This window comes from Cucurbita maxima, unplaced genomic scaffold (assembly GCF_002738345.1).
Source record: "Cucurbita maxima cultivar Rimu unplaced genomic scaffold, Cmax_1.0 Cma_Scf00013, whole genome shotgun sequence".
Lineage (NCBI taxonomy): Eukaryota > Viridiplantae > Streptophyta > Magnoliopsida > Cucurbitales > Cucurbitaceae > Cucurbita > Cucurbita maxima.
In genome coordinates this window covers 3577540-3589955 of record NW_019272029.1, presented here as the reverse complement: position 1 = coordinate 3589955, position 12416 = coordinate 3577540, and the positions used below count along the sequence as shown (strand labels likewise).

Sequence of the window (12416 nt, the reverse complement as noted above, 5' to 3'; positions counted from 1 at the left end):
TTTCCATTTTGGCCCGTTACGTATTGTCGTCAACCTCACATTTTTTAAAATGCATGTACTATGGAGAGGGTCTAGCCTTACATCGAACAATGCCTCGCATCGTCTAGTGACTAGTTTTGATACCATTTGTAACAGCCAAAACCCACCGCTAGCAGATATTGTCTGTTTTGGCTTATTACGTATCATCGTTAGTCTCAAGATTTTAAAACTATCTATTAGGGAGAGGTTCCCATACCCTTATAAGAAAAACTTTGTTCCTCCCCTCCAACCAATGTAGAATCTCACACATTTACCTTCTCGAGTCTCAAGATATCGTTGACCATCACAACTCGTTCGGCCATACCATCGAGAACTTGCCTGCGTGTTACTCATCTCATCAGGACTTCCCAAACATACGGGTTCTATCAAGACATTGGCCCGCTCATTCTCATGTTATGTCATTTACGGATACCGTACTAGATAGCAGGTGTATGTAACAACCTCCAACACGCGGGCTAGGGTGCAATATCGGTACGCCCGTGCCGCCCAGTACTGTTCCTAAAAAACCCATTTCAAAGAAAGTCATCCGAGACACTCATCTCGGCACACTCGTCCACACTGTGACTATATGTCACAAGGTAGCTCACTTAGGTCACAGAGCTCAGGAGTGGTGAAGAGTTGACACCATGGTATCTCTATACTACATTTTGAGTCATTTTCAATCTTCCAGGCATAGCGATGTATTTCTGCTCTCATTATTTGAGACCCATGACATTATATATATTTAATGTAAGAAAAAAATCCTACATGGTTTAAAGGCAAGAATGAGGAGTTCACGGGACCTAAAAACAAGAGCCAAACTAAGAATCCTAGAAATATTGTCCTTGTTAGGGTACATCCACATATATTCCTTAATTTCTTTTTAAATAATTTATTTAATTTTCTCAAATACCCATTAAGAAAATACAAAATTAATTATTATGCTCATAAATTATTTAATTATAAAATTAAAATAATATTGGAACTTAGGTCAATTTCGGGTGGCCTTGTGTTAGGGACCACAAAATTAGCTAAACTTTTTGACATAAGAGTCAACTAATGGCATCTTTTTTTCTACTTTGGAGATCGTATAACTCAAGTCATAATCTTTGATTATTAAGCTCTAATAAGTCCTAATGGTGTCACTAATCTTTAAAATTAGGGTTTTCATTTTCAATCATTAATTTCCCCTCTTAATCCATTATTTGTACTTCAAAAGTTACCCGAGTAAAATAATAATAATAAAACCCCATTTATTCAATTCACGTGAGGACCTCATTCGGTAAATTTGAACTTTCTTTGTGAGATTTCACATCTCTTGGAGAGAGTAACGAAGTATTCCTTTTAAGAATGTGAAAACCTCTCCCTAATAGACGCAGATAATACCTGTTAGAGGTGGGTTTTGACTATTACAAATAGTATCAGAGTCGGTCACTGAATGATGTGAGGCACTGGTAAAAGTAGGACTAGACCCTCTCCATAGTAGACGCGTTTTAAAACTGTTAGTGGTGGGCTTGAGCTGTTACAAATGGTATTAGAGTCAGTCATTGAACGATGCAAGGCACTGGTAAAAGTAGGACTAGACCGTTTCAATAGTAGATGCATTTTAAAACTGTGAGACTGATAATGATACATAATGAGCCGAAACGACAATATCTGTTAGTGGTGGGCTTGAGCTGTTACAAATGGTATCAGAGGCAGTCACTGAACGATGCAAAACACTGGTAAAAGTAGGACTAGACCCTTTCCTTAGTAGACGCATTTTAAAACCACGAGACTGACAACGATACATAATGAGCCAAAACGGACAATATCTGCTAGTGGTGAGCTTGAATTTAGGTTGTTACAATTGGTATCAGAGCTAGACAGCGAGAAGGCTGGACTCCCGAGGAGATTATGATACTAAACTTAGTAAGTAGAAATAACAAAAATTTAGAGCAAAGAAGCTCGAGACATTTAAAACTACAAAAGTATTACACGACTTTGGATCGGATCGTGGTCGGATGATGATGGATTACCCTAGATGTGACAAAAAGAAAATAATGAGAAGGAAAAAAAAAGTAAAAATAATAATGAATGAATGAATGAAATTTGATTCAATTGCATGGAAACATAATAATGATGAGGAGTTTGATTTCTTGGAAGGTATGAAAATATGCATAATATTCAAACCATATTCATACTGTCCTCTTCAAATGTTTTTTTTTTTTTACTTTTTTTTTTTTTACTTTTTTTTTTTTACTTTAGGGGATGAGAGAAGAGAAAGGTGATAGTGATTAAACCTTAGGGTAAGTAGAAAAAAATTGTCCCACTTTTTTCTCTTATTCAATTAAAGAAAAAAGAACTTCGAGAAAAAAAAAAACCCTAAACTTAACCTAGCGTGTTCGGTTTTTACTTTAACCTTTTCTCTTTTTTCGTTCCCGTGAAAAAGAAAATCAGGTAAGGGTAAAAATGTATGCTTCTAACGCGAACAAACGAGCAGATACCTTAATCTTTGAGCTATGTTCGTATCTGTATTACATGTTTTGTTTTTTAATACATGTTGACATTCTCTGTCATTATATTAAACTTTTAACATTTTTACACTGCACGTATTTTTAAGAGTATTATTGAGTTGAATAAAGTTTAATTCAAACCTTTTTTTAACTCAAAATTTTTTCAAACACAAACATAATTTTTTTAGTTGGTTCATCGGGTTTGTATCAGCTAAGTTCAAAAGTTGGAGATAAGCAGACTCGAATTGGGATGCACCACGACCTCTTAGGCCCCCAACTAATTATATTATAGAGGCCAATGATAGACAATAACTCCTCCCGAACACAGCTTACAGTAGTAAGAGTTGGAATCCTATTCTAACGTTGAGAAGAATCCATCTACACAAGAGAACTTGAACCAACTAAATTTTCATTTATTTGTACTCAATACAACTCAAATAATTTTTACTTATTAATTTAATTCGAACGTCTAGATAATATATATTTTAACTAATTAAATTAAAATGGGTAGACAATAAAAAAAAAAACAAAAAAAAAAAAAACAAAGGAAAAGACAGAAAGTGCAGCGTCAGAATTAGCCGTAGGGTTCCAATGGCTCAGTGTTTTTTTTTTGGTTTTTGGGTATTTGGGAGTTTTATCTTTTGGAGTTGTGTTTTGTGAATACCTTACACACACAGACCCTTCTTCCATTCTCATCCATATCTCTCTTTCTCTCTCTTCTGTTTCTATCTCTTACTTTCTCTCTCTAGGATTTGAAGAACTGGGTTTTGTTTTGTTTTGTTTTTTTTTTTTTGGGTATTAAATCGTATGAAAAAAAGGCTCAAATTTTGAGTTGTTTCTCTTTCTCTCTCTCTCTTAAAAACAGCAGCCAGCTTGTTTCTTTTGAGCTTTCAAAAAAAAACTAAAAGTTGTCTCTTTGGTTGTAGCCAAATCCAAGCCCTGGATGCAGTAATAAACAGCTTATATATCCTTATAACCTTCAAAAAAACCATACCCACCAAGCTTTTTTTCTTCAATTTTTGTTTGTTCTTGTTCGTGTTCTTGTTGTTTGTCGGGTTAGATCTGTTTTTTGCTGTCTCATGTGGAAGAATCTTGGAATAATTTCAAACCACTGATAGAAGAAGAAGAAGAAGAAGAAGAAGAAGAGGAAGAGGAAGAAGAAGAAGGGATTCAGATGATGATGAAAGGGAATTTTTTGTCTCAACAACAACAACAACATCAACACCAAGTTTTAATGGATGAAAATTTGTCCAATTTGACTTCTGCATCTGGTGAAGCTACTGCTAGTGTTTCTTCTGCTAATCACTATTTAGCTCCTCAATCCCAACACCCACAGCCGCCACCGCCTCCGCCTCCTCCGAAGAAGAAACGCAACCTCCCCGGAAACCCCGGTATGATTTCTCTTAGCTCTGATACCATGTTGGAGTATCGTCCTCCTTCATCGAGGTTAATTAAGTCGATGAATTACAAAAAAAAAAAGTGAACTTTTTTATTCATTTCGGGTTTTGGGTTACAACAAATCTAATCTTTTCCTTCGTATTTGGTTCGAGTTACAATAAATTTAGCGTTTTTACTCTTCCCGACTTCTGGGTTACAACAAATCTAATCTTTTCATTCATATCGGGTTCGAGTTACAGAAAATTTAACGTTTTTATTCATCGGACTTTTGGGTTGCAATAAATCTAATCTTTTGATTCATACCGGTTCGAATTACAGTAAATTCAACGTTTTTATTCATCTCGGTTTTGAGCTTACAACAAATCTAACATTTTTATCATACGGGTCGAGTTATTTTCATTCATTAGGGTTCTGGGTTACAGTAAATTTAACATTTTTATTCATCGAGCTACTAAAAATCTAATCTTTTTTTTCATACGAGTTATTCTCATTCATCTGGAATCTGGGTTACTTTTTATTCATCTGGATTATCCATAATTAAAGGTTTTGATTGATTTGGATACAGACCCAGATGCAGAAGTGATAGCGTTATCGCCGAGAACGCTAATGGCGACGAATCGATTCGTGTGCGAGATCTGCAACAAAGGGTTTCAAAGAGATCAGAATCTTCAGCTACATAGAAGAGGGCACAATCTACCATGGAAGCTGAAGCAAAGATCAAACAAAGAAGTGGTAAAGAAGAAGGTGTATGTGTGCCCAGAGAGCAGCTGCGTCCACCATGACCCATCAAGAGCTCTTGGAGACCTCACAGGTATCAAAAAGCACTTCTACAGAAAGCATGGCGAAAAGAAGTGGAAATGCGATAAGTGTTCTAAGAAATATGCTGTTCAATCTGATTGGAAAGCTCACTCCAAAATCTGTGGCACCAAGGAGTACAGATGTGACTGTGGAACACTGTTTTCAAGGTAATTATTCCTTAATTATGTTTTTAATTCATTAATTACACTATTATTATGCTATAATTGTCTAATTATTACCTTCAATTAACAAAATTCATTAAAAAAAAAAATTGAAAAAATAATTATTTCTGACAAGAAAAAAAAAAGGTCTTCTAAATTTGTCTTATTTTTTGTGTTTTTTTGAAAAAAAATATGTTTCTCTCTCATGCAGGAGAGACAGTTTTATAACACATAGAGCTTTTTGCGATGCATTGGCGGATGAAAGTGCGAGATCAGCTATGGCATTAAACCCGATTATGTCTTCTTATAATAATAATAATAATAATAATTTTGTTATCAAACGGGACTTTAGTAATAGTAACAATATGAGGGCGGAGATTCCACCGTGGCTACATTCGAATGATCTTCGAGGGGAAATCTTTATTGGGAGTTGTCAAGACGAGCATCCGCATCAAAATCATGAAACCCTAAACCCGAACGGGCACGGCCACGGGCACGGCCACGGGTGCGGGGCGAGTATTGGACTTCCTCCTCCTTCTTCATATCAGTGTTCTTCGGTTTCTTCTCCTCATATTTCAGCCACTGCATTGCTTCAGAAGGCAGCTCAAATGGGTGCCACCATGAGTAGTACCACTACCACGAGTGGCTCTATGCAAAGGCCCCACAAGATGGTTCACGTGTCTACAGGTGCATATTTCTATTTTCTTTTGCTTTTTTATATTCTTTATTGATCTATAATTCTCCGAGTTAATCTTTTGTTCGTGTTTTTTCTTTTACTCGTTCGTATGTCTACCTACTCGAGGCTACGGGTATTCTTAAAAAAAACAATGATTCGAAAAATTTGATTACCTTAAACTTACTACGGTTTTAAGTTGGTTATGAAATTATTTGGATTGGGTTCACCATATGAATTGGTTGGTTCCCTGAAACCCCTTTACTCCGGCTTGAAAATTAGTAAAAGTTTTGATAAATTTAGTAGTTTTATTCATATTCTTGAACGCTTCTCGAGTTATTTAATTTTTTTTTTTTATATTTTTAATTATTTATAATAAATTCGAAAACTTAAGTTGATGAGTTGTGGTATGACAGGTGATTATGGGCATATTGGAGGAGGAGCGGTGAGTTGTAGTAGTAGTTGTACCGATTACGGGCACAAAGCTGCGGCGGTTTCAGCTTCGGAACCCGCCACTTTTCTTCATGACATGATAAATTCCCTCTCTTCTGCTTCAGCTTCTCATCCCTTCCTACAAGATTCCTCCTTTAACGACGTCACCGCGTTCCCCGCCATGCATCACCACATCGTTCCCGCTACTGCCACCACCACCGTCACCGCCGCTTCGGGCGGTCGAAGCGACGGTTTAACGAGGGATTTTTTGGGGCTTCGCCCTCTTTCCCATGGAGATATTCTAAGCCTTACTGGTTTTGGGAACTGCATTGTTCCTAATTCCTCCAATCTTCAAAGTCAAATCCAGAAGCCATGGCAGGGATAGATTCTTATTACAAGAGATGAACAACATTTTTATTTTCTCAGCTGTTTGTTTTTTTTTTTTTTTTTTTTTCACGTAAATTACTTTATGGAATGTTCATCATTTGTAAGCTTAATTATTGTCACCTTTATTTTATATGAAAAAGAATATTTCATATCTTAATTAGGGTTAAGCCATAATATATAAACTTTATATTATGAAACTGTGTAAATATTATGACTCATGTATAATCATATAAATTGATCTTCCAAACTCGAGAAACAAACCTTCGTCATTCAAGATTATATTAACAAACCGTTTCAGAAGTTGGGGAATAAACGTTATCGCTCATTCGTTTTGTAAACTCGGTAAAGCGGTATTCTCATTGAGAACATCTCTACCTTCATGAAAAACGACTCGTGTTATTCCTCTTTGAGTAGTGGTTGAAAATGTTGAAGTTTCTTAGAAGATAATTAGTGTCGATAGTACTTTGAGAATATCGATTGTTGAGTTGAATTTATATTACTTTTATTTAACTTATGTTTTGTCCATTAAATTCTTGTCGACTTTTTACTCTATCCTATTATCTAACATGAGTCCATTTAATATTCCATCATGGTTGGTGTTCGGTTAGCATTTTCGACCAAAAATATTCGTAATATTTCATTGATATATTAAAAAGAAAGGGAAAGAAAGAAAGATTGTTTTGTAATGAAGAAAATAACCTAATAAGGATTGCTTAAGAATAAAGTAAATAGAGATTTGAGACATAAAGCCTAATACTAACTCATTTTTCACCTTATAATTATAAACAATTCTTATTAGCAAAGAAATAATGTAAAATTTATTCACACTTTTATAAATAAATAAATAATAATAAAAAAAGAAATAGCGTGAAATCTCATAATCCGCCTTCTTTGGGGACCGAGTGTTCTCTCTAGCACACTGGTGGATATCTAGCTCTGATACCATTTGTAATATCTCACTATCCACCTTCTTTGGGGACCTAGTGTCCTCGTTGGTACATACTCCAGTGTCTGGCTCTGATATCATTTGTAATAGCTCACAATCCACCCTCGTCGGAGATCCAGCGCCCTCATTAGTACACCATCCAATGTCTAGCTTTGATATCATTTGTAATAACTCAAGCTCACTGCTAGCAAGTATTGCATGCTTTGACTCGTTACATATCGTCGTCAATCTCACAGTTTTTAAAATGCATCTATTAGGAAAAGGTTTTTACACCCTTACAATGAATGTTTCATTTTCCTTTCTATCCGATGTGAGATTTCACACTCTCTGTCACCCAATATTTTATATTTACAACCTTTTTGACGGGAAAAAATGATATTTTCCCTCCAAATTATTAGAATTTTCCATTTACGAAAATATCATGTTTTTACTATGCCATTCACATGCCGCACTCTCTCTTAGAGATTAGCATTCACATGTCTGTCCCTATCCCCTCTGAGGCTCTGACCTTGGAAACAATGCCCTTTCTCTCTCATGCCCAAAAATGTAATTTCTCACACATAGATAGCAAAAATGATGATGAATCACAGAGACAGATGGTGGGATAATGGGCTGGGCTGGGCCTAGATGGCCCAACACTTGCACACTTCCCAAACCCAAATGTCTTGTCTTTACTGGTCTTCATGGCCCTGCCTGCTATTCCTCTCTCTTTCATGTCTCCCTGGCTTACTCATATATATATATATATATACACACACACATGCATATAAAAGCTGCTGGCAATATATATATATATATATATATACACACATGCATATAAAAGCTGCTGGCATTGGGTTTGTTTTGTTTCCAACAAACATAATCCTCCAAAAACCAGTTGACTTCGATCATTCTTTCCCTCCTTTGCCTTTTATGTTAATCATTTTACCTTTTTTCATTGATTCTTCAAATATCCCATCTGGGAAAGAACCAAATTCAAAGTTTCAAACCAAAAAATCCATTCATTCTCATCATTTTTCTACATACTTTTCCTTTTCCCACACCTTTTTTCTCAGCAACCAAACAACAGCTACAAACACAAAACAGCAGTTTCCCTTCTGATAAAGGGAAATGAATCACATGTCTCAACCTTGTATACGTCCTTCCTATGGACCACAGAGTCTCTTTACAGACGACATTATTGAAACTATCCATGAAATGCAGAAACGATGATAAAAAAAATGTTCCAAGTATAATAATGATGGAACGGTATGACATCGAGATGTAAAATCCATCCTGTGAACTAAAGAGATCTGGCCAGCTCTTATTATTTTAGCACCATGGCTATGGCTGAAGCCTAAAGGTTGGGGTTTATACATTATGTCTCCCTACCAAAATTACAAAGAGGGGGGAAAAAAGTCCCAAAACATTATTGGGATTTGTTTGTGTGAGGTGCAGAACAGGAGGGGCATCATTTTGGAGGGTGTTTGGAATCATCCTTCTGGTCTTGTTTTGATCCTGCCAAAGCTGCAGTTGCTGCTGCTGTCATGGCAGCCGTGGCTGCACCTAACTTTACGCCACCTGCAGCTTTCATTGCACCAGCGATTTTAGCAAACGCTGCAATTCCTCCAACAAGTACAGCTCGCAAGGCAACAGTGGGTTTTACTGCCATGTTTAGGGCTTTGGGTTTAGAGTTTTCTGCAGTTTGAACAGTTACAATCTTAGGGATGCAGCTTTGGACGTGATAAAAAAAATGGGTACCTAGTAATGCTCAAGTACTACATGGTGTACTACTCTTGGCATTCAGGAGATGTGTCTCCGAGTTTAATAAATTGTAAATCAATAAATGTTCTGCAACAATTTACAATTATTCTTGAGTACAAAATCTGTGTGCAATACTCAACAAACTAAAACACAAATCTGCCCCAAAAAATGACTAAACATCAATATAGAGTTGCACTCACTATATTGATGTTCCACTTATGCTAATGACCCATAACCTTCTAACTTTCCCAGATGCCTATCCCAAAGCCAGATAGAGAAATCAAGAGTTTTAAGCTTGTTTGTTAACCATATGGTTTTTTAAAATTAAGATTACTTTTTTGTTTTTTCCAAAATGCAAGCCAAGTTTTGAAAATTAAGAATTAGCAGATTTTAGAAACTTGTTTTTGTTTTTGGATCATGAACTCAAGTGTTTATTTAGGAGTATATGAAAACCATTGCTAAGACAGGTGAGAAAACAAACATGATTTTCAAAAGCAAAATTGTTATCAAATGGGACTAAATTGTTAAATTTTGGTAAAATTACCAATTTGATTCTAGAAGAATCAAAGTTATGTCTGGTAAGTCTTTGAACTTTACAAAATTTCTAGCAAGTCATTGAACTTTCAATTTAGTATCTAATAGATCTTTGCATTTACTACTAAATCTCAATCAGAACGCTTAGACTTTGTTTCATAACTATTTGATTTTTGTTTTGTTATCTACTTTCTAGGAGTGTCATCAAAATCTAAGCGAAATTTTGAAAACTAAAAAAAAAAAAAGATTAAGAACTTGTTTTTGTTTGTGAATCCAATCATAACTCAATAGATAAGACACAAATTACCATAAAAAGGTTAAAGGTTCAATCTTTCATTCCCACAATTGTTGAACTAAAAAAACTAGTTTTTTTTTTTTTAAAGTTAGAATTATTAGAAATAAAACTTAAATTTTTAACCTAAGGCTTGAATTCCCAGACCCTTGGAAGTATCTCCAAAGTTCCCAACATCTCAAGGCCTTGTCACTTGAGCATCCCCGCCCTCGGCAATACTAGTAACTTTGGGTGAAGCCCTCATCCATGTGAATACTAGTTTAGGAGTTCAAATACAATTCTAGTAAATTTGACAATCCAATCACATTTTCAAGCGCTCCAATTCTGAACTAATTTCCCTCCTGAACATGACATTATGATAAAACCAGAAAGTCTTTATTCTCTAGAAGCACGTCGAGAATGCTGTTCATTCTCTAAAATGTTGAAAAGGCATAAAACATAGTGAGGCACATCCAGTACGCACACCAAGAGTGCCTAAATCAGTAGGCTTCCACTTGTGTTGAGTCGTTGACAATGTAACTGGTCATTTCACTATATATCAAATTATTGATTAACCCTTTTCATAGACTAAAATGCAAGTTAACAACATTAAAGAAATCATCAGTTTCTTCATTCTCAACAACCATCCAACTCAAGCCAAAAAAGTATTTGATAATAAACACTGAAAGAANACAATATCATGATGTTTTCTTCTGGAGCAGATTGCATTCAAAGTGTTCAGCCTTTTGAGTGAGGGCTGTCAGTATGGTTCTTCAATGCATTCCCTTATTCTAATCAATAGCTTGTTTGTGGTGGGTATCTGATTATCCTTTCAACTCAATTGCATAGGATTTTAATGTTTTTTTGAACTGATAGGTCGATTCCGGTTGTTTTATCTATTGAACTATGCTCGAATTGTATTCACAGATTTACTCTACTTGGATATTGGGAAGGCCGAGTAAAGTGAAACTGATAAATGTAAGCACTCGTATCTCGATCAGGTATATAGATGAGTGATGCAATGTATATTGTATATTAAAGTCTACGTTCTTAGTTAAGATGTTCTCATCTTTAAATGCTTGGTTGAATTAAAAAAAAAAAAAAAAAAAAAGGAAAAAGAGAGAAAGGGGAGAAGAAAGTACCAGATAGAAATACCGTCACTTTTCAGTTAGAGCCTTAGCTTGCAGCAGCTGGTCTCCCAGAAATCAGACTTCAGAAGACTTTTGCTCACAATATCCTCCCTTCAGTATTCTTAGAAGCCAGCCTTCTAGGCAAACGGTAAGAACATATGCTCTAAATATTACAAAAACGAACCCCCAATTTTTCACATTTTTATCAAAAAAAAGCATCTTAAGAATTGAAAGACTGGAATGTTTTATCTTATCAAATCCATTAAGTGTAAATTTCGCAGAAGCCAAAGGGAGAGAGAACGGAGAAGAATTCAAGAAAGAATTCCATCATTCGTTTTCCATGTTGAAGCCGCAAGATAAACGGTGGAAGACCAATGTTAGAACTAAAACGTAACCTAATCATACATTCTGTCAACAAGCAATTCCGACCATGGTCGCATGGTTCAAAAGTACGTAATCTAGTAATCTAGCCTGAAGCAGAGAAATCACAGAAATCAAGACGTTTTCTCCCACGAAATCCACATGGAGGGTGCAAAAAACGAACACAGGGGTTTAAAATTTAGATACAGGATTAAATTTCTCCTAGCCCATCAATTTAAGGCCTTTGAATTAGTGGTGACATTTTCAAACCATTGTAATGTAATTATCTCTTCAATAAACATAGATTTCTCCTCACTAGGGCTTCTACAAATTTCACAAGTAGAACTACGAATTCTGATTCCTTTCTACTTTCTCATCCATATTATATCCGTATTCAGCAGAAAAATCACGAAAATGGACAAACAACCACAAAGAAGAACGCGGCGGCAGACAAAATAGAACAGCTAAAAGAATTCACTCAGTTTAAAACAAATAAGATCTGAAAATTGGGGGAACATACGTACGTACCAATGTTACGTTAATCCGCGTGGCGAAGATGGAATATGACCAAGATCAGAACGAGAGCAGGTATAGAGAGAGAGAAACAATAGCCGGAATCGGCATCGGAAACAGAGATTACAGGGAGGGAAATGAAATAAAGAAAAAAAGGGACAAGAAACTCCAGCCAGAGGTGAGAATCTAGGGAGGACCGACATTCTCTTTTAGAAAATATATATTCAAAAGGCCAAGCCAGCCCATGGGTCGAGTCATAAACCTGATTATTAGCGGGTGGGCCAGGCTAATAAAAGCCCAAACAATGTACAAATCTATTGGGCTTGGGCCAGCCTAGTCGAAACCCAATAAATGTCTGATGGGCTTGGGCCAGCCTAGTCGAAACCCAAGCCCAAAGAATGTTTGGGACTATTGGGCTTTAAGTTAAGTAATAAACTTTTAAGGCCCGATAATGAAAATATAGGAATAATGTTAAAAAAAGAATTAAAATGAAAAATTGGTATTTTAAAAAGAAACTAAATTTAACCTCCAGAGAGAGAGAGGGGGGGGGGGGGGGG

General features: G+C 35.9%; 2 protein-coding genes and 1 long non-coding RNA gene across 3 annotated transcripts; 2 read left to right on the top strand and 1 right to left on the bottom strand.

Moving 5' to 3' along the window:
• The first annotated feature begins 3295 nt into the window (after positions 1 to 3295).
• On the top strand, positions 3296 to 6519 carry LOC111488619 (protein indeterminate-domain 7-like). Its single transcript, XM_023136469.1, has 4 exons — positions 3296 to 3904; positions 4477 to 4876; positions 5082 to 5557; positions 5960 to 6519. The coding sequence occupies exons 1-4, from the start codon at positions 3688 to 3690 to the stop codon at positions 6358 to 6360; spliced, it is 1494 nt and encodes a 497-aa protein (XP_022992237.1). The 5' UTR covers positions 3296 to 3687; the 3' UTR covers positions 6361 to 6519.
• Positions 6520 to 8382: 1863 nt separating this feature from the next.
• Positions 8383 to 12057, bottom strand: LOC111488760. The gene is made up of 3 exons (XM_023136696.1): positions 11875 to 12057; positions 10999 to 11123; positions 8383 to 8985 (listed from the first exon to the last, which is right to left on the bottom strand). Exon 3 carries the CDS (start codon positions 8957 to 8959, stop codon positions 8759 to 8761), a length of 201 nt encoding a protein of 66 aa, XP_022992464.1. The 5' UTR covers positions 8960 to 8985; positions 10999 to 11123; positions 11875 to 12057; the 3' UTR covers positions 8383 to 8758.
• Positions 10566 to 10932, top strand: LOC111488780. Its single transcript, XR_002719264.1, has 2 exons — positions 10566 to 10668; positions 10784 to 10932. It is a non-coding gene; the product is annotated as an uncharacterized LOC111488780 (long non-coding RNA).
• Positions 12058 to 12416: the final 359 nt, after the last annotated feature.